Raw genomic sequence first — 27,139 nt, 5'->3', positions numbered from 1 at the left:
TCCATAATCTTTCCATAGAATCTAAAAGCAGTAAATGCCAGAATTCCTGAAATAGTTTATTACATACTCCTCTGAGCTCATCTCCATACCCATACACTTGTTGACTCAGTCTCTTAGCTTTCATTCTGTTTCTTGAATACCTAAGCATGCTCTCAACTCAAAGTCTTTGCATTTGCTGTTTTCTATGTTGATATGCTCTTTGTTTATTCATTTTCTTGTTTTTTCACCAAATATTTATTGAGAATCTATTGTGGAGTAGCAGCATTCTATTTGCTTGTAATAAATCAGCCGACAAAACAAACAGAATTACCTGCCCAAGTAGAGCTTATATTTAAATGAAGGCAACATATTATAGACACAAATCTTTATATAATATATTATTTTAGAACATTATCTAAACTGAAAAATGTAAATACAGCAAGATGAGGGAAGTTGGTGTTCACATTCTTCTTTTTTTTTTTTTTTTTTTTTTTTTTTTTGACGAAGTCTCCTTCTGTCGCCCAGGCTGGAGTACAGTGGCGCAATCTCGGCTCACTGCAACGTCTGCCTCTCAGGTTCAAGCAGAATTGAATCCTGCCTCAGCCTTCCGAGTTGCTGGGGTTACAGGTGCCTGCCAACATGCCTGGCTAATTTTTGTATTTTTAGTAGAGACTGGGTTTCACCATCTTGGCCAGGCTTGTCTCGAACTCCTGACCTCATGATCGGTCCGCCTCGGCCTCCCGAAGTGCTGGGATTACAGATGTGAGCCACAGCACCTGGCCCACTTTACACTTAAACAACCTATCCACAGGACTCATTCCTTTATTTCTATAAATCTTAGATATTCCTTGCATCTTTGAGGCTACACAATGTGCCCCCTCTCTTAAGAACTCTTCTTAGAAATCCTTTTACTGATTTATTTTTCTTAATGTCATTTATTACTAGTAAACATACTATATAATTAATTGATTATATGTATTTTAAATGTGTTCTATTTCCTTGTAAATTCATAATTTCATGAGGTCAAAATCTATTTTGTACATTGCTATAATCCAAGTATATAGAATATTTCTTGACATATAATTAGTGTCAATAGACACATTATTCTAAATTAATTAAAGTATTATTTTAATTGCTTCATAGCTGTGATGAATAATATTTTACATAAGAAAAAGTCTGATATCTTAATTTGGGGGTCTAAGCATATATGATCGTTTTCTTTTCATCAAACGTTCCATTAAAGTAAACAAATGGGGTGTTTCTGAAGCATAACATGGAGACCATTATCACACTTTTTATTCAGGAATTCTACGGAAATTGAGATGCGATCGGGTCAGGTAAATTAAAAAGTCAAGGCACAGAAAATCACATTTTAAAATGTGCACAACAAAATGCTTTCACCTCAGAGAAAGCAGTTCTTCCCATTTTGAAATCTTGGGATCAAGCTTATGAGAACGGATCACTGCTTTTAGATATGGCACTAAAAGCACAATTCATAAAATAAAAACTAAATAGATAAATCAGAATTCATAAAAATAAAATATTTTTTTCTAGAAATACCGTGTTAAGAAGATTAAAAGACAAACTATAGGCTTGCAAACCACATATATGACAAAGGACTCATATGTAGATGACAGAAAGGTGTCTCAAAACTCAATAGCACAACAATCCAAAAATCCTGATAAATAATAGACAAAAAAATACAAGGAGAAAATTCATTGAAGAACCTATAAGGATAGTAAATAAATGTATGAAAAGATGTTCAATGTCACTGACCATGAGATAAATGCAAATTAAGGTCACAATAATATGTTGCTACATACCTATTAAAATAGCTAAAATAAAAAAAATAATAATAATGATAACACAAAATGCTGGTGCCTATGAGGAGTAACTAAATCTCTTACGCATTTCTGTGGAAAATGTAAACTAGTACAACCACTTTGGAAAACAATTTGACAGTTTCTTTAAAAACTATACATGCCTTAACCATATGACGCAGCAAATCCCACTAGAATAAAAATTTACTTTCACACTAAAGCCTATATATGTATATTCATGATAGCTTTATTTGTGTCTTAGTCAGTTTAGGCCACTATGACAAATTAACACAGATTAAGTGACTTAAGCATGTATTTATCACAGTCCTGAAGGCTGGGCAACAGAGATCAAGGTCCCAGAGATCTTTTGCCTGGTAAGGCACACTTCATAGTTTGTCGATGGCTGACATTTTGTTGTATCCTCACATGGTAAAGAGCTGAGAGAGGGAGAGCAAGTTATCTGATTCTTATAAGGGTACTAATGCTATACATGAGAACTCCACCGTCATAATCTAATTACGTCCCAAAATTCCCACTCCAAATCTATTACATTGAAGATTAGGTTTCACCATAATATGTGGGGGACACAAACTTTCAGTCCCTAGCAATTTGTAATAGTGAAAAACTGGAAACAATAAAAGTGTCTTTCAATAAGTGAATGATTAAACAAACTGTGGTACATTCATACCAGATACTACTATTAACCCATTAACAATAACAACAACAACAAAAAATGACCTATTGGTACACACAAGAGCTTTAATGTATCTCAAGGGCATTATAATAAGAGGGAAAAAAAAAGACAATTTCAAAAAGTTACATATTATATGATTTCATTTAAAGAACATTATAAAATAGTTAAACTATAGAAATGGAGAAAATTGATGGTTGTCAGTGATCAGGAAATGGTAGAATGCAGAGAAATGGGTAAGACTATAAAGGGGTAGCATGAGAGAGATCTTTGTAAGCATGGAATGGTTCACATTTTTATAGTGGTGATTACCTCAGTCTACGAATGTGATGAAATTACATAGAACTGTACCCAAATATTATGCTAATGCCAATTTTCTAGTTTGATATAGTGTTATAGTTATGTAAGATGTAAACATACCCAGGACTTCCTGGTATTAGCTTTGTAATTTTCTATGAATCTATTACTATTTCAAAATGAAATGTGAAAAATCACACATTTCACTCTTTACTGTGTTACCGAATGGATTGCTTTGAAAACTGCCATGACAAATATACACACAGGATATATTTATACATTGGGGAAATTTTGTTTGTTTGTAGAAGAAGTCAAATAATTAATATTTTTTTGTATATTTTTATATTCAACACATGATGTTGAACAACATAATGTTTTATCTGAGAAATATTGGTCTAGTACTAACAATCAAATGGTATTTGAGTCTTCTATTTTTTTTGTACAGAATTAATCTGGGCATGTGTTGCTGTGAAAAGAGCATAGAATTGTTATGGTATTTGGTGGTACACACTTTTTTAAATTATCAATCTTCCATTAATTAACCATATGTCTGACATGTGGCAAATTGCTTAACATCTAGAAAAATTAGTTTCTTTTAAATAAAATAAAATGAAAATATAAAACTCATTTATTTTACTTAACATAATATCTACCATGGCTATCCTTCTCACAAATAGCACAATTTAATCATTTTATATGGCTGAATAGTATACTATTGTGTATATAGCTCACATTTTCTTTATCCATTCTTCCATTGTTGAACACCTAGGTTGATTCCATTTTTTGGCTATTAGAAATCATGCTGCAATAAACAGGGGTTACAAATATCTGTTTGCTATACTGACTTCAATTCCTTTTGGAGATATGCCTCATGTTAATTGAAATAGGCCAGACACAGAAACACAAAAACTGCATGATCTTACTCATAAGTGAAATCTGGAAGAAAAAAAAAAAAAGCTAGTATCATAGAAGTAGATAGTAGAAGAGTGTTTACTAGAGACTGGGGAGGGGATAAAAGAGGAAAAATGGGTAGAGGCTGGTCAACAGGTACAAAGTTACAATGAGATAAGAAGAAGAACTTTTGCTGTTTTATTGCACAGAGTGACTATGCTTAACAAGTAAGGTGCTATGTATTGCAAAAGGGCTAGAAGATATGGTTTTGAATGTTCTTGCCACAAAGAAATGATAAAGGCATGAGGTGATAGATATACTAACTATCCCGACTGGATCATTATACCACATGGATATGTTTCAAAATGTCAAATTATACTCAATAAATATATACCATCACAATGTGTCAACTAAAATAAAACTGAGTAAGAACAGAACTCTATAAATTTCAGGTTTTGTTTTAAGAATTTTCTCAAGTCTTTATGGATGTAAGTACTATGAAAAGGCCAAGAATTACATACCTATAAGGTAGTATCATTCAAACAATGTTTTACTATAATTTCTTTTTTTTTTTTCTTTTTTTTTTTTTTTTTTTTTTTATACTTTAAGTCCTAGGGTACATGTGCTCAATGTGCAGGTTTGTTACATATATATAAATGTGCCATGTTCATGTGCTGCACCCATTAACTCGTCATTTACATTAGGTATATCTCCTAATGCTATCCCTCTTCACTACCCCCACCTCACAATAGGAGCCAGTGTGTGATGTTACCCTTTATGTGTCCAAGTGATCCCATTGTTCAATTCCCACCTATGAGTGAGAACATGTGGTATTTGCTTTTCTGTTCTTGCGATAGTTTGCTGAGAATGATGGTTTCCATCTTCATCCTTGTCCCTACAAAGGACACAGACCCATCCTTTTTTATGGCTGCATAGTATTCCGTGGTGTCTATGTGCCACATTTTCTTAATCCAGTCTGTCACTGATGGACATTTGGGTTGATTCCAAGTCTTTGCTATTGTGAATAGTGCCACAATAAACATACATGTGCATGTGTCTTTATAGCAGCATGACTTATAATCCTTTGGGTATATACCCAGTAATGGGATGGCTGGGTCAAATGATATTTCTAGTTCTAGATCCTTGAGGAATCGCCACACTGTTTTCCATAATGGTTGAACTCGTTTACAATCCCACCAACAGTGTAAAAGTGTTCCTATTTCTCCACATCCTCTCCAGCACCTGTTGTTTCCTGATTTCTTAATGATCGCCATTCTAACTGGTGTGAGATGGTATCTCATTGTGGTTTTGATTTGCATTTCTTTGATGGTGAGTGATGATGAGCATTTTTTCATGTGTCTGTTGGCTATATGAATGTCTTCTTTTGAGAAGTGTCTATTCATATCCTTTGCCCACTCTTTGATGGAGTTGTTTGTTTTCTTCTTGTAAATTTGATTGAGTTCTTTATAGCTTCTGGATATTAGCCCTTTGTCAGATGAGTAGATTGCAATAATTTTCTTCCATTCTGTAGGTTGCCTGTTCACTCTGATGGTAGTTTCTTTTGCTGTGCAGAAGCTCTTTAGTTTAATTAGTTCCCATTTCTCCATTTTGGCCTTTGTTGCCATTGCTTTTGGTGTTTTAGACATGAAGTCCTTGCCCATGCCTCTGTCCTGAATGGTATTACCTAGGTTTTCCTCTAGGGTTTTTATGGTTTTAGATCTAACATTTAAGTCTCTAATCCATCTTGAATTAATTTTCGTATAAGGAGTAAGGAAAGGATCCAGTTTCAGCTTTCTACTTATGGCTAGCCAATTTTCCCAGCACCATTTATTAAATAGGGAATCCTTTCCCCATTTCTTGTTTTTGTCAGGTTTGTCAAAGATCAGATGGTTGTAGATGTGTGATATTATTTCTGAGGGTTCTGTTCTGTTCCATTGGTCTATATCTCTGTTTTGGTACCAGTACCATGCTGTTTTGGTTACTGTAGCCTTGTAGTATAGTTTGAAGTCAGGTAGTGTGATGCCTCCAGCTTTGTTCTTTGGGTTAGGATTGTCTTGGCAATGTGGGATCTTCTTTGGTTCCATACGAACTTTAAAGTAGTTTTTTTTTTCCAATTCTGTGAAGCAGGTCATTGGTAGCTTAATGGGGATGGCATTGAATCTATAAATTACCTTGGGCAGTATGGCCGTTTTCAAAATATTGATTCTTCCTATCCATGAGCATGGTATGTTTTTCCATTTGTTTGTGTCCTCTTTTATTTTGCTGAGGAGTAGTTTGTAGTTCTCCTTGAAGAGGTCCTTTACATCCCTTGTAAGTTGGATTCCTAGGTATTTTATTCTCTTTGAAGCTATTGTGAATGGGAGTTCATTCATCATTTGGCTCTCTGTTTGTCTGTTACTGGTGTATTAGAATGCTTGTGATTTTATTTTGTATCCTGAGACTTTGCTGAAGTTGCTTATCAGCTTAAGAAGATTTTGGGCTCAGATTGTGGGGTTTTCTAAATATACAATCATGTCATCTGTAAACAGGGACAATTTGACTTCTTCTTTTCCTAACTGAATACCCTTGATTTCTTTCTCTTGCCTGATTACCCTAGCCAGAACTTCCAACACGATGTTGAATAGGAGTGGTGAGAGAGGTCATCCCTGTCTTGTGCCAGTTTTCAAGGGGAATGCTTCCGGTTTTTGTCCATTCAGTATGATATTGGCTGTGGGTTTGTCATAAATAGCTCTTATTATTTTGTGATACATTCCATCAATACCGAATTTTTTGAGAGTTTTTAGCATGAACGGCTGTTGAATTTTGTCAAAGGCCTTTTCTACATCTATTGAAATAATCACGTGGTTTTTGTCTTTGGTTCCATTTATATGCTGGATTACGTTTATTGATTTCCGTATGTTGAACCAGCCTTGCATCCCAGGGATGAAGCCCATTTGATCATTGTGGATAAGCTTTTTGATGTGCTGCTGGATTTGGTTTGCCAGTATTTTATTGAGGATTTTTGCCTCAATGTTCATCAGGAATATTAGTCTAAAATTCTCTTTTTGTGTTGTATCTCTGTCAGGCTTTGGTATCAGGATGATGTTGGCCTCATAAAATGAGTTAGGGAGGATTCCCTCTTTTTCTATTGATTGAAATAGTTTCAGAAGGAACAGTACCCACTCCTCTTTGTACCTCTGCAAGAATTTGGCTGTGAATCTGTCTGGTCCTGGAATTTTTTTCTTTGGTAGACTATTAATTATTGCCTCAATTTCAGAGCCTGCTATTGGTCTATTCAGGGATTCAACTTCTTCCTGATTTAGTCTTCGGAGAGTGTAAGTGTCCAGGAAATTATCCATTTCTTCTAGGTTTTATAGTTTATTTGCATAGAGGTGTTTATAGTATGACAGTTTGCATTTCTGTGGGGTCAGTGGTGATATCCCCTTTATCATTTTTTATTATTTCTATTTGATTATTTCTCTCTTTTCTTCTTTATTAGTCTTGCTAGCGGTCTGTCAATTTTATTGATCTTTGCAGAAAACCAGCTCCTGGATTCATTGATTTTTTGAAGGGTTTTTTTGTGTCTCTATCTCCTTCAATTCTGCTCTGATCTTAGTTATTTCTTGCCTTCTGCTAGCTTTGGAATGTGTTTGCTCTTGCTTCTTTAGTTCTTTTAATTGTGATGTAAGGGTGTCAATTTTAGATCTTTCCTGCTTTCTCCTGTGGTCATTTAGTGCTGTAAATTTTCCTCTACACACTTCTTTAAGTGTGTCCCAGAGATTCTGGTATGTTGTATCTTTGTTCTCATTGGTTTCAAAGAACATCATTATTTCTGCCTTCATTTCGTTATGTACTCAGTAGTCATTCAGGAGCAGCTTGTTCAGTTTCCATGGAGTTGAGTGGTTTTGATTGAGTTTCTTTTTCCGGAGTTCTACTTTGATTGCACTGTGGTCTGAGAGACAATTTATTATAATTTCTGTTATTTTTCATTTGCTGAGGAGTGCTTTACTTCCAACTATGTGGTCAATTTTGGAATAAGTGTGATGTGGTGCTGAGAAGAATGTATATTCTGTGGATTTGGTGTGGAGAGTTCTATAGATATATATTAGGTCCGCTTTATGAAGAGTTGAGTTCAATTCCTGGATATCCTTGTTAACTTTCTGTCTCATTGATCTGTCTAATGTTGACAGTGGGGTGTTAAAGTCTCCCATTTTTATTGTATGCGAGTCTAAGTCTCTTTGTAAATCTCTAAGGACTTGCTTTATCAATCTGGGTGCTCCTGTTTGGGGTGCATATATATTTAGGATAGTTAACTCTTCCTGATGAATTTATCCCTTTACCATTATATAATGGCCTTCTTTGTCTCTTTTGATCTTTGTTGGTTTAAAGTCTGTTTTATCAGAGACTAGGATTGCAACCCCTGCTCTTTTTTATTTTCTATTTGCTTGGTAGATCTTCCTCCATCCCTTTATTTTGAGCCTATGTGTGTCTCTGCATGTGAGATGGGTCTCCTGAATATAGCAAACTGATAGGTCTTGACTCTTTATCCAATTTGCCAGTCTGTGTCTTTTAATTAGACAATTTAGTCCATTTACATTTAAGGTTAATATTGTTATGTGTGAACTTGATCCTGTCATTATGATATTAGCTGGATATTTTGCTCGCTAGTTGATGCAGTTTCTTCCTAGCCTTGATGGATTTTGCATTTTGACATGTTTTTGCAATGGCTGGTAACTGTTCGTCCTTTCCATGTTTATTGCTTCCTTCAGTATCTCTTGCAGGGCAGTCCTGGTGGTAAAAAAAATCTCTAAGCATTTGCTTGTCTGTAAAGGATTTTATTTCTCCTTCACTTATGAAACTTAGTTTGGCTGGATATGAAATTCTGGGTTGAAAATTCTTTAAGAATGTTGAATATTGGCCCCCACTCTCTTCTGACGTGGAGAGTTTCTGCCGAGAGATCTGCTGTTAGTCTGATGGGCTTCCCTTTGTGGGTAATCCGACCTTTCTCTCTGGCTGCCCTTAGCATTTTTTTTCTTCATTTCAACTTTGGTGCATCTGACAATTATGTGTCTTGGAGTTGCTCTTCTCGAGGAGTATCTTTGTGGTGTTCTCTGTATTTCCTGAATTTGAATGTGACCTGCCTTACTAGATTGGGGAAGTTCTCCTGGATGATATCCTGCAGAGTGTTTTCCAACTTGGTTCCATTTTCCCCATCACTTTCAGGCACACCAATCAGATGTAGATTTGTTTTTTTCACATAATCCCATATTTCTTGGAGGCTCTGTTCATTTCTTTTTACTCTTTTTTTTCCACACTTCTCTTCTCACTTCATTTCATTCATTTGATCTTCAATCGCTGATACTCTTTCTCCCAGTTAATTGAGTTGGCTAGAGAAGCTTGTGCACTTCTCATGTAGTTCTCGTGTTTTGGTTTTCATCTCTATCAGTTCTTTTAAAGGTTTCTCTGTAGTTATTCATTCATCCATTCTTTTTTCAAGGTTCTTAGTTTATTTGCACTGGTTACGTAGTTCCTCCTTTAGCTCTGAGAAGTTTGATTGACTGAAGCCTTCTTCTCTCAATTCATCAAAGTCATTCTCTGTCCAGCTTTCATTGCTGGTGATGAGCTGTGTTCCCTTTGAGGGGCAGATGGGCTCTGATTTTTGAATTTCCAATTTTTCTGCACTGCTTTTTCCCCATTTTTGTGGTTTTATCTACCTTTGGTCTTTGATGATGGTGATGTACTAATGGGGTTTTGGTGTGGGTGTCCTTTCTGTTTGTTAGATTTCCTTCTAATAGTCAGGACCCTCAGCTGTAGGTCTGTTGGAGTTTGCTTGAGGTCCACTCCAGACCCTTTTTGCCTGTGTATCAGCAGCATAGGCTGCAGAAGAAATATTGCTGAGCAGCCAATGTTGCTGTCTGATTCTGGCTCTGGAAGCTTCGTTTTAGGGGTGTACCCTGCTGTGTGAGGTGTGACGTGTCAATCTCCACCTAGTGGGGAATGTCTCCCAGTCAGGCTACTCAGGGATCAGGGACCCAATTGAGCATGCAGTCTGTCCGTTCTCAGATCTCAACCTCCATGCTGGGAGATCCACTGCTCTCTTCAAAGCTGTCAGACAGGGGCATTTACCTCTGCCAAGGTTTCTGCTGCTTTTTGGTTAGCTATGCCCTATCCCCAAAGGTGGAGTCTACAGAGGCAGGCCGGTCTCCTTGAGCTGTGGTGGGCTCCACCCAGTTTGAGCTTCCTGGAGGCTTTGTTTACCTACTTAAGCCCAGCAATGGTGGGCACCCCTCCCCCAGCCTCACTGCCACCTCACAGTCAGATCTCAGACTGCTGTGCTAGCAATGAGGGAGGCTCTGTGGGCATGGGACCCTCTGGGCCAGGTGTGGGATATAATCTCCTGGTGTGCCGTTTGCTAAGACTCTTGGTAAAGTGCAGTATTAGGGTGGGAGTTACCTGATTTTCCAGGTGTTGTGTGTCTCAATTTCCTTTGGCTAGGAAAAGGAATTCCCTTCTCCCTTGTGCTTCCCAGGTGAGGTGATATCTCACCCTACTTCAGCTCTTGCTGGACGGGCTGCACCCGCAGATCAGCGCCAACTGTCTGACACGCCCCAGTGAGATGGACCTGGTACCTCAGTTGAAAATGCAGAAATCGCCCGTCTTCTGTGTTGCTCACGCTGGGAGCTGCAGGCCTGAGCTGTTCCTATTCGGTCATCTTGGGTGCACCCCCCAGTATAATTTCAAGTATTATTTATGTCTAATTAAGTACCACTAAATATCTAATCAAATATCATCAATATTTGATTATTTAAAAGGAATACATTATGGCAGTGTATCATAACATGGAGAAATACATATTTACTCTTTGTATGATCAAAATAAATACTTAGATATTAATAAATATCCCCAAATTAAAGGTTGAGTTGTTTTCAAATAATAATGTCTATGTTGTGGTGGCTGAACATTTTATACTGCCTTTATGCCTGTCTGTTTTAGAAACCGACACACAATCCAAAATCCAAATGAATTAATATTATATAATCTAAGCAGTATTTTCTGGCTAGTAATTTGTTGTAAATAACTTAATATTTTGTAGATAAGTATTTCTTTATGCTCCTGTTCACATAGTAATAATGAGTTGGGTATAAGAAATTTTTCCAATAAATATGTTGTTTACTAAAAAGTCTTGCATTATATAGTAATTTGGATGAAAATGATTATAAACTTGAATTACAAATACCTTAAATTTCGAAGTCCACGTATATCTTTTTTAGCTGGGAGTCAGATATCTCCCTTTTCAGTTTTTTCTAACATGTATCAATTGTCGAAAGCCTTACTCAAGCTAGGAGGAGCAAAAGAATAAATTTTGTCTTCAAAATCTAGGAGTTCACAGAGATGGCAAGGCCTGTCAGCCTACTACTGCAGTTACATTTTAATGCCACTATGGTGTACCTAATGACAGCAGATTGAACAGATTGACAAGTGTATTTTAACTGTGAAGTGAAACACATGCTGATCTAAGTTCTATAAAATTTGCAGTGGGTACTCCAGGCTTGGGCCTTAATAGTACTAGTTTGCTAACTCTATTCACATGATCTTAGTAGAGCAGGAACTAGGGAGAGGCAAGTGACTTGCCTAGGAAATAAAGTTTAAAGAGTTACTTGCTTTCACATCCCTTCAAGTGCCAAACCTCACTGTACAACTGTGATGTTGATAGATAGTGTATCAACACATAGGTATGGCAAGAAAATTAGTCTTAATAAATCTAAAGGAATACAAAAAATATCATATATGTTCCTCAACCCTCACAAAACTAAATAGAAATCAACAACATAATTGTTTCTAGAAATCTTAACGTATCTGGAAATTATTATAAACAATAAATTTCTGAAATAACTTGAGAGTAAAGAAGAAAAAGAAGGCCGAGCGCGGTGGCTCAAGCCTGTAATCCCAGCACTTTGGGAGGCCAAGACGGGTGGATCATCAGGTCAGGAGATAGAGACCATCCTGGCTAACACGGTGAAACCCCGTCTCTACTAAAAAATACAAAAAACTAGCTGGACGAGGTGGCCGGTGCCTGTAGTCCCAGCTACTCGGGAGGCTGAGGCAGGAGAATGGCGTGAACCTGGGAGGCGGAGCTTGCAGTGAGCTGAGATCCGGCCACTGCACTCCAGCCTGGGCAACAGAGCCAGACTCCATCTCAAAAAACAAAGAAGAAAAAGAATAATATGGAAGCTTATGAAAAGTTATGAAATGTAACTAAAACAGTGCTTAGCTAAAACAGTGCTTATACTGTGCCTAAGCACTTATAACATTGCTTATAGTCCCAAGTTTCTACACCAGAAAAATAACTCTCAAATCAATATTTTAAGCTTCAGCCTTAAATAAATGGAAAAAAGAACACATTAAATGAAAAGCATACAAACGAAAGAGAACAGTCAGATTTGTACAGAAATCATTAAAACTTCTTAGAGAAAATCAATGAAACAAAAAATTGATTTTTGAGGAAAACAAAATGGACAAATCTTTAGTCGGAATGAACAAGGAAAAAATACAAGGAAAGACACAAGTAAATAAAGCAAGCATTGAAAGTGAGGACTCATTAATGACCACTCAAAATTTAAAAGATTATAAGGAGATAACGTGAACAACATTAGGCCAACAAATGTGACGACTTAGATGAAATAAATAAATTCTTAAATATATGTAAATTACTAAAAATGCCTCAAGGAAAAATGGAAAATTCATATAGGCCTGCCAGATATTTAAGAGATTAGTACCAATTCTCACCAACTGGCACTAATCTCTTAAAAGAAGAGAAAAGAAAAAAGAGAAGAGAAAGGAACACTTCTGAAGTCATGCTATCAGGCCAGTATTACCCTCATACCAAAACCAAAGACAAAGCTGCCACAAGAAAACTAAAGACCAATATCGCTTATGAATAAAGATAGAAAATCTCAGCCAAAATATGAGAAAATTGAATCCAATCACATTTAAAAATATTTTTCTATCCTGATAAAGTACAATTTTTTCCCAGGATTGAAGATAATTTTGATATCTGAAAGTCAATTAATGTAATATACCATATTAATATAATAAAGGACAAAGCCTACATAATCATCACAATAGTTGCAGGAAAATCATATCACAAAATCTAACACCTGTTCATTATAAAAACTCTCAACAAATTAGAAATAGAAAAACAATCTTTCAGCCTGATGAAAAGCATCTATGACAAATGTCTAGGGAACATCATCCTAAAGGTGTCAGGATGACATCTTTTCTCTTTCTCCGAAGAATTAGGAAACAAGACAATGATATCTACTTTCACCATTTCTATTTAACACTGGAACATAGGAGGTTCCAGGCTATTTGTTAGACACACACACACACACACACACACACACACACACACACACACACGGACATATTGGTTGAAAGGAAAGCAGTAAAACTGTCTTTATTCACAAATTACATAATCTAATATGTAGAAAATCCTAAGGAATCCCCCTAGTAACCGGGTTTATAAAGTTTTCAGATTACAAGCTAATATACACAAGTCATTTGCCTTTCTCTATATATTAAAAACAATATTTCAAGGCTGGGTGTGGTGGCTCACACCTGTAATCCCAGCACTTTGGGAGGCCGAGGTGGGCAGATCACAAGGTCAGGAGTTCGAGACCAGCCTGGCCAACATAGTGAAACCCCATCTCTACTAAAAATACAAAAATTACCCAGGCATGGTGGTGCATGCCTGTGGTCCCAGCTACTTGGGAGGCTGAGGCAGGAGAATCACTTGAACGCAGGAGGCTGAGGTTGTGGTGAGCTGAGATCGCGCCACTGCACTTCAGCCTGGGTAACACAGTGAGACTCTGACTGAAAAAAATAAATAAATAAAAATAAAATTCAAAAATAAAATTAAGAAAGCAATTCTAGTTACAAGACCATCAAAATGCTTAGATATGAATTTAACAAATAAATGCAAGACTTTAACTTAAAGCTATGCAACAATGTTGAGAAAATTGCAAGAATAGTAAAAAAGATGGAGATACGTTGCATATTCATTGATTGAATTCAATCTTGTCAGGATGGAAATTTTTCCCAATTGTATCTATTGATTTAATAAAATTCCTAATAATATTCCAGCAGGCTTTTTGTAGAAATTGACAAGCTCATAGAAAAATTTATAGGAAGCTACAAAAACAATCCATAGCATAGCTAAAATGATTTTTGGAAAAAAAGAAGGAAAGGTTGAATGACTACCCAATTTCAAAACCTACCATATAGCTATATGCATTATGTATTTTTCTGGTCAGTGGATTATTGCACATAAAAAGGCATATAAATCAGGAAAAAATAATTGATATGCCAGAAATCAACTTTCATATTTATCATAGGTCAGTTTTAACAGTCGCTAAACAAACAAACAAATGAGGAAAGGACAGTCTTAAAAGAAAAAAGTGTCATAACAATTCTATGTGTATATGTGAACCACATAATCTAAATAATTATCCCACATCATATAAAAAATAAATCAAATGGATTAGGAATCTAAACAGAGGAGCTGAAATTATAAAATATATTAAAATTATAAAATATATTAAAATGTCTTCATGACCTTGGGTTAGGCAAAATATTATTAGACACCAATTATATGACACCAAAAGATATGATATAAAAATGACAAAATGGACTTAATTAAATAAAGGAAAAGTTAATAAATTGGGTTTCATTCAATAAAAACTTTTGCTATCCAAATGTCAACAAGTGAGAAAATGGAAAGGCAAGGCAAGGAGAAAATACTTTCAAGTATTTTCATAAAGGACTTTTATTCAATATATACAAAGAACCCACTCAAAGAATGTTCTGAATCATAAGAAAGCTGATAGCTCAATTTAAAAATAGTTAATAGATTTAAATAGACATGTCATTTTTGAAGATACACACATGAGTAATACACATACCAGAAGATGCTCAAAATAATTAGTCATTAGTGAATGCAAATTGAAGCCACAGTGAGATACAATTGTACATTCACTAGAATGACTACAATAAAGAAAACGGACAATATCAAATCTTGGCAAGAATGTGGAGAAACATAAATCTGACACATTGCTGATGAGAATGTTAATATGGCACAGCTAGTTTGGAAAACAGGTTAGCAGTTTCCTAAAATGTTAAACATGAATATTCCATAAAATCCAGCAATTCCACTCCTGGGAATCTTTTCAAGAAATATGAAAATATCTATTCCCTCAAATAATTGTATATGAATTCATGATTCATAGGAACCAAAAATTGAAAACAGATGTCCACTGAAGGATGAATGGATTGACAAAATGTTGTGTATATTGTGAATTATTCTTTAGCAATATAAAGTACCAACTACTCATACATGATACAATATGAAAATTCTTTTTAAAAAATGCTATGCAAAAGAAGTCAATCACAAAAGACCACATACTCCATCATACCTTTCTAATGAAATGCCTGGAAGTGGGTTTGGGTACAAAGATTGACAACAACAGAGCTCTTCTCTGGGTAATGGAATTTTGCTAAAACTGCATTCTGATGATGCTTGAGTAGCTCTATACATTTGCAAAATTTATTGAATTGTAGAATTGCAGTGAATGAATTTTATAATATATAACTTACACTGCAATAAATTTGTTAAAGAAAAATATTTCATGAACTCTAGAGAAATTTTCTAGAATGTTTTGCTACATACCTATGTTCATTTCTTCTTTCCTTCCTTCCTTTTATGTCTTTCTTGTGTGTGATTTTTTAAGGTCCATTCTGTGAGGTGTCAACAAAACCTTGTGTTTCTCTGCTCTGTTGGAAAAGAGGAATTTGCCCAAATAGCAGCTCTGCTTACACTTATGAATGCCCAAAAGGATCTTCCAGCCAAAATGGTGAAACTGATGTCAGTGAGTGTTCATTAATACTGTGTGAGAATGGTACCGACGGCATCAAAGTATCAAATGTAAGTCTCAATCTAACATACAAGTGAGTGGTTTCAAATTTTTTTTACTATTACCAAGCAATTTGAAAAGAATAAATAATTAGAATTCTCAATAAGGTAGTTTAATTGTTAAACTCAGAAAAGCAAGACTAATCTACTTATTTTAGTTTTTCCTATTTATATAGGAAAAAATTTGCTCTTCCATTGGTATTCTGCCTTTTAAAAGAATATAAATTTGTATACTCTTCATTTTTACTTACTGCATTTTGTTCATCTTTTAGTTATTCAATATTGTTATACTTTAACTTTTCATTTTAACATTTGAATAAATAAGAGTAGGAAATATTTTGTTAGCAGTTCTCACAAATTACTGTCTTTCAATTTAGACTCATATTTATCATTAATTCTTTAAAGAAATTTAAGAGTTTATTTTTCCAACCTCCTGAACGTTTTGTTACTAACACTCTGAAAAGAATTTTTTTTCCCTGGAGAACTGTCTATTTTATCAAAAAAAAATTGCTGAACTTTTGCTGAGAAGAATTAGTTAAATTATATAGAACATAATATACAGATAAAAGCTTATAGAAGAACATTTTTTACTCCACCTGAAATTACTTCTACCATGCGCAAAGATTTGTTACCAATGTACAATATACTAGACCCAAATATTTGGAGATACAGGGGCAAAGAGCAATAATACATGCTTCTTCTGAAAATCAAGGAAACTATTATTGTAGTAGGCAGACTATGCCCCTCATCCTGCACCAAAAGATAAAATAAAAATAAAATGAATAAACATGTCTATGCACTAATCCTGGGAATATGTGCCTGTGCTATGTTACCCAGCAAGAGGAAATTAAGATTGCAGATGGAATAAAGGCTGCTAATCAGCTGATGTTATCCTGGATTATTTGGGTGGATCCAGTGTAATCACAGGGGTCCTTTAAAATAGAGGAGAGAGATGGAAGAATCAGAGTCAAAGGGAGATTCGATGATGTAATGAGGCTGGTTTTAAACATGGGGGAAGGGACCATAAAAAAAAAAAAATGAATGCAGCTTCTAGAATAAGCTGGAAAAGTGAGGGGAACATTTTCCTGCAGAGCCTACAGAAGGGACACAGCAGACATCTTGGTTTTAGCCTTCTGAAACTTTTCAGACTTATGACCTCTGGAACTCTAAGAAAATGATTTGTTGTTGTTGTTGTTGCTTTAAGCTACTAAGTTTGTAATAATTTGCTATATAAATAAAAAGTTGTTATATAAATAAAAAACTAGTACAATAATCTATGAAGAACTATTAATAGTATCATTTAAAATGTTTTGCTTTTAAACTTGAAAATAATGAACAATTGAACACATTCTTTAACTTTACTAGTTAAAGGAATCTTAAGATGTGACTTTTAACGGATGTGTGCTTAACTATTAATTCATAGAAGTACTTTAATTCTATTTTCCTTCTTAGCCACAACCCTAAACATGATTTCTCCATGTGGCCTGAACTTCCTGAGAGCATGGTGGCTGGGTTCAAAGAGCAAGAACCCTAAGATAATTAGATAGAATCTATATGGCGTTTAAAGCATCTTTTTATCCATGGTCACAATCCTGCTTACATTCAAGAGGAAGGGAATGTAGACCCTGACTCATAATAGAGGAGTTTTGATTTCACATAGCAGGAAGACTGTGTGAGATTGGAGAAGGTGTTGTGACATTTTGGAAAATAGAATCTGCCACAATGTTGACAGATAATTTCTACTCCAAGTTCATGAAAATAGTTTTAGCCCTTCTCCAGGTAAGAACCTATTCATTACCTTTAAAATATCCAAACTACTTTGTAAAAATGTTTTTTAATCTTTCGTAGGATGTTATGTGCATCTGTTCACCAATATTTACAGATTTGCTTTGTAAGAGCATTCAAACATCATGTGAGTCATTTCCTTTGATGAATAATGCTACATTTAAGAAATGTGAAAAAGATTATCATTGCAGGTATGATTAATTTTCTGTTTATTTTTAATATAAAATATATGGATTTTTAAATCATGTGAATAAAAATATAATGATGTTCTGGTTTTAACCCTAACTTTTACTTAATTATATATAATATTCTATTTTAATTTAAAGTAAAATTTTGTTCCATGTTTTGGGTTAATTGTTATGGTATTAATTTAAAATAAATATTTGAGAAATTATCAAGCATAGTTTAGGTGTACGGTTATAAAACAAATACTTTGTTTCATAATGGAGGTTTTAATATAACCAAATAATAATTGAAGGTCTAGAAAGAAAAGAGAGATGTATGTCTCCATAGCATTATTTCTATTATACACATAGTGTTGAAATATTTTAAAATAATAGAATAACTATTTCTTCCTGTATTTCACAGACCTCAGCAGATAAATATTAGTTAGGGTCTTTAGGCAGACTTTTAGGAATTCATTATTTCTTTAAGTAATAATTTTCCACAGATTACTCATTTATAAATGGCAGAAGTGACCTAAATATCTGGGCATATAATTTAGTCAATTTTAAATAGCTTTATAGACATTTTCTCACATCATTAAGAAATACAATTTGTACCCTTCACACTTGCTTGACTTTTATCTGGCTGCTTAAAGTAAATTCTGTTGGGCATTATTGAAAAGCAGTAAGTAGCCTCAAAATTTTAGAATAATTCATAAAAGCAGAAAATTAACATGTGCGGTACAGAATAGCCTTGGAACACACTGAAAAGAAACTTAGAATATGCATCCACTTCACACTGTACAATACTTTAATCTATTTCAAAGGAATCCAAATTTAAAGGTTTTTTTTTTTTTTTTTTTAACCTTTTGAAATGTGACTTTTTTCAAAAGAAATGACAATAAACCTCATCATTATATCAAGATACTGAAAACTCTAACCCATTCGGTCAAATTTTTGCATACCTTCAATCGTGTATTAATTCATCAGTAAACCTAAATGCTATCCCTTTAAAAACATTTACTTTTAATTTACAATTCTATTTCTATGCCTTAATATGCTAGTATATTAGTGAATGTACTTAGAAAAGTGATCAACTTAAAAAACAAACAAACAAACAAAAAAAAACAGACACATCTCCTCTACAAACATAAAACTGACTGATTAGAAAGAAAATTGCTAACTCTGGCTCAGGTGAAATAATTGAGATATAATAAATATTAATTAAGTGTGAAGTTGAAAAATAATGACAGGAAATTAATCCTGAAATCTATTTTTCTGTTCTCATATGAGTCAAAGAATATTAGTGAATATAATAATAAATAAAAACGACTTGACTTCAATGCTTTTATGTTAAGGATTTATCTGTGTGTTACTAACTTATGAGGTATGTTTTCTGAGGTCAGTGACTCTAACACTTTGAAATTAGAACTTCTTGAAGAACTAAAGTACCAATGGTTGTTCCTTGTCTCTAGTGTTTATAATTTAATAGGTCTGGAATGAGGATTGCAAATGTACCTTTCCAACAAAGTCGTAAGTGATGCTGATGCTCCTGATCTAGAGACGCCATACTTTGAGAACTGTTAGTCAAGATGAGCTTGGCCTTAAACAGCATCAATGTGGGAAATTGTCTTATACCTTCCACCTAGTTTAACTATTCTTTTCTACTGAAGTTTTGCTCTTCTGAATTTGGGAGAAAAAATATGTGTTAAGGTGAAAAGGAGTCAAATGTGGAAAGGAGAAGAATAGAGTGATTATGATGATATTAGTTTCCTACCTGAATATATGCTATTGATCTAAATTTATATGGGTAGATGAGAGAGAAACTGAAGCAGAATTACCTCCTTGAGAAAGACAGTGAAACATTGGTTATGGAAATTTTTATTTGGTACCTAGTAACTTAAAGCAATACAATTAGAAAGAAATTAATTTTCTCCTGTAGTTAAAAATCAGAAAATTCCTTACCACCTAGAAGACTGAAAGCTTTAGGTGTCTATGGGAAGTTAGCATAAAAATGTTATTATTATGAGCAGAAAGAGTTGTAAAGTATCAAAAGTGGCAAAGCTGGGAGCAGGTAGCACACAAGTAGAGCCTGATAGGAAAGGAAAAGGAATAATTGATGTCTTGGAGGTATCAGACAGATTGAATACAATTTTGGCGACTCTCTTAAATTACAGAAGAATGATTTGATTGTTTATGTAATACTTTGGATAATAATTTGAAAATAATATGGAGTTTGTGAAATACAACAATTGCAAAAAATGCAACAAATATTTAAAAAAGGATAGTTGACCAGTATTTGGGTGGTGGTTTAGCCATCGAAATACTAGGAATTCCTAGATAATTCCTCTAACTCTTCTCTAGCATTACTGCTCTCCATCTACAAAAGTGAGATAACTTTTTCACCCCCTACTTGCTTGTTTGGCCCTAGAAGGTAAATTTTTTCAAGGTATATTTGGCACTTTTGCAAGTTGATACTTTAACCATTTGGAAGAAAGTCTGCACTTAAGATTAACAATGAAACTCCTACTAGGGGTTTTAAAGGGAAATGAAAGCCACACTCTACAGTGACACTAAGAAACTGTGTTGCAGCATGTAATTGTGCAACTGGAGGTCATTTTGCAACCATGAAGTTCAGCAAGGAGACAAAGCCAAAACAGATATACATCTGAAAGGATTAAAAACAGAGCCAGAACAATGATCAATTTCTTTATGAAGAAAGAACTGCCTATAGACAGTTTAACAATATGAGCCAATAATTCCCTGCATTGGTTTAGTCTGTTTGAGTTAGGATTATGTTATTTATAACTGAAAACTTTCCACGTAAATATGCTGAAATTCTTTACAAACCACTAAGTTAGATTACTCACGTATTGTAAATGGTTAATCTTTAGCCATACAAGTAGTTTTGTTGCGCACTAAATTATTAGTTATCTATTAAAAGAAAATCAAATATTTTTGTAATATTGCTGACTACTTTATGAAAATGATTTTGAATTACTAGAAAAACCTACTCTACTGTAAGATATTCAAGAAGAATGTGTTTTGTTCATTTTTGTATTTCTTTTTACTCTTTTTTCTCCACGCTTCTCTACTCACTTCATTTCATTCATTTGATCTTCAATCGCTGATACTCTTTCTTCCAGTTAATTGAGTTGGCTACAGAAGCTTGTGCACTTGTCACGTAGTTCTCGTGTTAATGTTATGGTTTTCATCTCTATCAGTTCTTTTAAGGTCTTCTCTGCATTGATTACTCTAGTTATCCATTCATCCATTCTTTTTTCAAGATTTTTAGTTTATTTGCACTGGTTACGTAGTTCCTCCTTTAGCTCTGAGAAGTTTGATCGACTGAAGCCTTCTTCTCTCAATTCGTCAAAGTCATTCTCCGTCCTGCTTTGTTCTGTTGCTGGCGATGAGCTGCGTTCCTTTGGAGGGGGAAATGCGCTCTGATTTTTTGAATTTCCAGTTTTTCTGCACTGCTTTTTCCCCATCTTTGTGGTTTTTATCTACCTTTGGTCTTTGATGATGGTGAGGCACTGATGGGGTTTTGGTGTGGGTGTCCTTTCTGTTTGTTAGATTTCCTTCTAATAGTCAGGACCCTCAGCTGTAGGTCTGTTGGAGTTTGCTTGAGGTCCACTCCAGACCCTTTTTGCCTGGGTATCAGCAGCGGAGGCTGCAGAAGATAGAATATTGCTGAGCAGCCAATGTTGCTGTCTGATTCTGGCTCTGGAAGCTTCGTGTCAGGGGTGTACCCCACTGTGTGAGGTGTGAGGTGTCAGTCTCCACCTAGTAGGGGAGGTCTCCCAGTCAGGCTACTCAGGGGTCAGGAACCCGCTTGAGCATGCAGTCTGTCCGTTCTCAGATCTCAACCTCCATGCTGGGAGATCCACTGCTCTCTTCAAAGCTGTCAGACAGGGGCATTTACCTCTGCCAAGGTTTCTGTTGCTTTTTGTTTAGCTATGCCCTGTCCCCAGAGGTGGAGTCTACAGAGGCAAGCCGGCCTCCTTGAGCTGTGGTGGGCTCCACCCAGTTTGAGCTTCCTGGAGGCTTTGTTTACCTACTTAAGCCCAGCAATGGTGGGCACCCCTCCCCCAGCTTCACTGCCACCTCACAGTCAGATCTCAGACTGCTGTGCTAGCAATGAGGGAGGCTCCATGGGCATGGGACCCTCTGGGCCAGGTGTGGGATATAATCTCCTGGTATGCCGTTTGCTAAGACTCTTGGTAAAGTGCAGTATTAGGGTGGGAGTTACCCCGATTTTTCAGGTGTTGTGTGTCTCAATTTCCTTTGGCTAGGAAAAGGAATTCCCTTCTCCCTTGCGCTTCCCAGGTGAGGTGATGCCTCGCCCTGCTTCAGCTCTTGCTGGACGGGCCGCACCCGCGGACCAGCGCCAACTGTCCGACACGCCCCAGTGAGATGGACCCTGTACCTCAGTTGAAAATGCAGAAATCTCCCGTCTTCTGGTTGCTCACGCTGGGAGCTGCAGGCCTGAGCTGTTCCTATTCGGTCATCTTGGGTGCACCCCCCAGTATAATTTCAAGTAATATTTATGTCTAAATAAGTACCACTAAATATCTAATCAAATATCATCAATATTTGATTATTTAAAAGGAATACATTATGGCAGTGTATCATAACATGGAGAAATACATATTTACTCTTTGTATGATCAAAATAAATACTTAGATATTAATAAATATCCCCAAATTAAAGGCTGAGTTGTTTTCAAATAATAATGTCTATATTGTGGTGGCTGAACATTTTATACTGCCTTTATGCCTGTCTGTTTTAGAAACTGACGCACAATCCAAAATCCAAATGAATTAATATTATATAATCTAAGCAGTGTTTTCTGGCTAGTAATTTGTGATAAATAGCTTACTATTTTGTAGATAAGTATTTTTTTATGCTCCTATTCACATAGTAAGAAATGAGTTGGGAATAAGAAATTTTTCCAATAAATATGTTGTTTACTAAAAAGTCTTGCATTATATAGTAATTTGGATGAAAATGATTATAAACTTGAATTACAAATACCTTAAATTTCGAAGTCCACGTATACCTTTTTAGCTGGGAGTCAGATATCTCCCTTTTCAGTTTTTTGTAACATTTATCAATTGTCCACAGCCTTACTCAAGCTAAGAGGAGTAAAAGAATAAATTTTGTCTTCAAAATCTAGGAGTTCACAGAGATGGCAAGGCCTGTCAGCTGCGTTCCTTTGGATGGCAGCTTTGTTTACCTACTTAAGCCTCAGCAATGGCGGGCGCCCCTCTCCCAGCCTCGCTGCTGCCTCTCTCCCAGCCTCGCTGCTGCCTTGCAGTTAGATCTCAGACTGCTGTGCTAGCAATGAGGGAGGCTCCATGGGCGTGGGACCCTCTGGGGCAGGTGTGGGATATAATCTCCTGGTGTGCCCTTTGCTAAGACCCTTTGTAAAGCGCAGTATTAGGGTTGGAGTTACCCATTTTTCCAGGTGTTGTGTGTCTCAGTTTCCCTTGGCTAGGAAAAGGGATTCCCTTCCCCCTTGCACTTCCCAGGTGAGGTGATGCCTCGCCCTGCTTCAGCTCCCTGGTCGGGCGGCACCAGCTGACCAGCGCCGATTGTCCGGCACTCCCCAGTGAGATGAACCTGGTACCTCAGTTGAAAATGCAGAAATCACCTGTCTTCTGTGTCGCTCACGCTGGGAGCTGGAGACTGGAGCTGTTCCTATTCGGCCATCTTGGACATGCCACCTCATTTTTGTATTTCTAAATTATTTTACTATGCTATGTATAGAATATTTTCTAACTAATTTATTTGATGCATTATGTAATTTATATGTAATAATTATTTTGTATCTTTATGATTGAAATAGAAGGTCTTGACTTGGGCTGTGACATTAAATGACTAATTTATTTAATTTAAAGAATATTTATATATTTTTCAGAAACTTTCCTACTCTAAGTAAAACTCTTCTGCAACCATTAAAAAGACCAAAAAAATTTAAAGAGACAAGAAACTATTTTCATAAGAAACTTACATTCTAGTAGGCAGATACTGCTTTAAATGATCACTCTGACTCAATTTTATTGAATAGAGTGTTGGTGTATGTTCTCAATGGAAAGGAGACCACTTAGAAAACTACTGTGACTATGTAGCCCAGAGTTGGTGGTGACTGACACTGCCATCGAGATGACTTGTGATTATGGTAATTAAGGATCAGATATGGAATATATTTCTAAGAATAATTCAATCTTTTGCTGAAAGATTAGATGTGAAGTAACATAAATAAGTCAAGGGTAACTCTAAGGTTGTTTGCTCAATTGAAAGGTTGGGAAATAAACCTAAACAGTTTTCTAATACCATTTCCAAAATAGAAAAGTCTGTAGAAAAAAGGGCCTGGTTGTCAGAAGAGGAAAACAAGATGTCAGTTTTGAAAGCATTAGACAAGACACCTATAAGAGCCAAGTAGAGATACTGAAGTAGATATCAAGTATGTTTCCATTTTAGAGAAATTATCAGGGCTAAATATATAAATTTGGAAACCAGTGCCAGAGACATGACATTTAAAACCAGGAAACTTGCTGTGCAGAAACCTTCATTTTAATTATATTCAATTTTGGTCTATTTTTGTTTTTGTTGCATTTCCTTTTGATAACTTAGTCATTAATTATTTGCCTAGGCCAGTGTCTGGAAGAATTTCTCTTAGTGTTTTTTTTTTTTTGTTTTTTTTCCTAGGATTTTTGTAATGACAGGTCTTATGTTTAAGTTTGTAATCTAACTTGAGTTAATTTTTGAATATGGTAAGAGATAGGGGTCTAGTTTTATTCTTCTGCATGTAATTCTTTATTTTTCCCAGCACTATTTATTGAATAGGATGTTCTTTCCCCAGTGTATATTTTTGTTGACTTTGTCAAAGATCAATTTGTTGTAGGTATGTGGTTCTCTATTCTGTTTCATGATTTTATGTGTCTATTTTTTATATCAATACCATGCTGTTTTGGTTATTGTAACCTTGTAGTATAATTTTAAGTCAACAGAATAAACAGACAACCTATAGAACAGGAGAAACATTTTCAAGGAAACCATCCATCGAAAGGCTAATATCCAGAATCTACAAGAAACTCAAGCACCTCAGTAAAGAAAAAATCAAATAACCCCACTAAAAGTCAGCAAAAGGCATGAAGAAATATTTTTTTATTTGAAGAAGACATACAAGCAGCCAACAAATATATAAAAAAAATGCTCAACATCTTTAATCATCAGATAAATACATAAAACCACAGTGATATGCCATTTTACACCAATCAGAATGGTTATTACTAAAAAGTCAAGAAACAACAGATGTTGACAAGGATACAGAGAGAAGGGTATGCTTACACACTGTTGATAGAAAAATAAATTAGTACATCTCTATGGAAAACAGTAGGAAGATTTCTCAAAGAGCTAAAAATAGAACTACCATTTGATCCAGCAATCCTACTACTGGATATCTACCCAAAAGAAAATAAATCATTATATCAAAATAGCATCTGCACTCATATGTTTATCACAGTACCATCCACAATAGCAAAGTCATGGAATCAGCCTAAGTGTCCATCAATGGATGACTGGATTAAAAACGACACACACACACACACACACACACACACACACACACACACCATGAAATACAACTTAGGCACCCAAAATAAAATCATATCTTTGTGTAGCATGGATGGAACTGGAGACCATTATCATAAATGAAATGACTCAGAACCAGAAAGTAAAAAGCCTAACTTTTCACTTAAAAGTGGGAACTAGACAATGGGTACACATTGACATACAGGGTAGAATAATAGATATTGGAGATTCTAAAAGGTGGGATGGTAGGAGAGGGTGTAAGAATGAAATATGTACTATTGGGTAAAATGTTCACTATTTGGGTTATGGGTACACTAAAAGCCCAGACGTCACCACTATGTAATATATCCATGTTAAAATAACAAAAAACAAGCAAACAAACAAACAAACACTACACTTGTAGTCCCTAAATGTAAAATAAATAAATAAATAAATAATAAATAAATAAATAAAGAAGTTAGCTTAGAAAAAATAGAAATCAAAACAGGTAACTCAATGAAATTACGTCACACTGAGCCCAGATAGGAACATGAGAAGGTTTTAGACTGAGACTTGGGACACTCATATTTGAGGGAGTTAATGGATTAGAATATGAGATTTAAAAGGACTCCATGAGTTAAGATGAGAAAAATACAGACAATTATTAGAGAAGCTAATAAACTGGCAACTAAGGAAAGTTCAAAATAGTTTATTTTTAGGTAGTAGTAGAAGTGGGTTGGGATATAGGGCACAAGCAGAGGAGTTAGCTTAGATAGGATGGCAGATGTTAAATGAATTGTAATGGAAGGAACAGTAGAATACGTTGCTTAAATGTGTGGTTGTTGAATCATTTGGAAAGTGTCTTCTGATGGACTCAGGTGAAATAAGCAGCAATGTCTGGTGAAATAGCAATCAAAGTGAGTATGAGGAAAATAGAGTGTTACTGACATGCTACAGCATCTCCTTGAAGTAAGTGAACATGAATTTAAAGTAAGTTCAGTCTGCAATCATGTGTGTCAATCTCAAACCCAGTGTAGTTTACTTATATGCCCATCAGAAATAGTTAGGGTATTGAATTAAAGTAGGATTGAGCCTTGACCAGGGTATGACAATGGAGGGGAAAGAGAGTGATTTAAGGGTGTATGCAATAAGTGATTATAGAAGTAAAAGGTGTAATCTAATTCACACAAGGAGGCAGTAGAGAATATGTTGGGGATGACAGACACTGAAATGTTGGTAGGGTCAATGGATTGTGGGATGGAATAAGCACTAGGGGAGAAAAGAACTACAAGGAGTAAATTAGAAAGAGAAATGAGGCTGTGCATAGAATATAAAATACTTAACATCAAGATTATGTAAGTTAACATTGTGAAGATCATATAGTTATATATTATGGTAGTATATAGCATACTAGAGTGGGAGTAGGTTGTAGAGTTAGAGGGAAAATTCAGATCTTTGAGTTGAGACAATATACTCCTAGGAGATGCTAATGTTGCAAATAAATAAACTTTGCAGATATTGAAATAATGAAGACACTTAGGTGTTCTCCATGCCTTGGCTATTGTGATAAAGAGAATGTGATGTGTTTGCATGTGTATGTATGTAATATTGCACAGCCACATAAAGAAGGAAATTCTGTCATCTGCGACAGCATGGATGAATGTTGAGTGCATTATGCTAAGTGAAATAAATCAGACAGAGAAAGACAAACATTGTATCATCTAACTAATATGTAAAATTTTTTAAAGTCAAAGTCATAGAAACAGAATACTGGTTTTCAGGCAGTTGGGGCTGAGAGAAATGGGGGAGGGTGTTCCAAGGGTTATAATATTGTATATTTCAGTACAGTTAGAAGAAAGAACTTGAAATGTTTCCAAGACATAGAAATGGTAAATACCGGAAGTGATGGATGCCCTAAATCTGACTTGATCATCACATATTCTAAGCATGAAACGAAATATCACATGTATCTCATAAATACGTACAA

General features: G+C 35.3%; 1 protein-coding gene across 1 annotated transcript in view; it reads left to right on the top strand.

The window, feature by feature from the left end:
• Positions 1 to 27,139, top strand: part of EYS (eyes shut homolog) — a 395,623-nt gene that overhangs the window by 311,709 nt on the left and 56,775 nt on the right. Inside the window, exons 5-6 of the mRNA XM_050788644.1 lie at positions 15,444 to 15,637; positions 17,474 to 17,601. Coding sequence (XP_050644601.1) covers positions 15,444 to 15,637; positions 17,474 to 17,601 — 322 coding nt within the window. The remainder of the gene's footprint in view (positions 1 to 15,443; positions 15,638 to 17,473; positions 17,602 to 27,139) is intronic.

The sequence above is a fragment of the Macaca thibetana genome, chromosome 4 (genome assembly GCF_024542745.1).
Source record: "Macaca thibetana thibetana isolate TM-01 chromosome 4, ASM2454274v1, whole genome shotgun sequence".
Taxonomy (NCBI): Eukaryota; Metazoa; Chordata; class Mammalia; order Primates; family Cercopithecidae; genus Macaca; species Macaca thibetana.
This window is presented reverse-complemented; position numbering and strand designations above follow the sequence as displayed.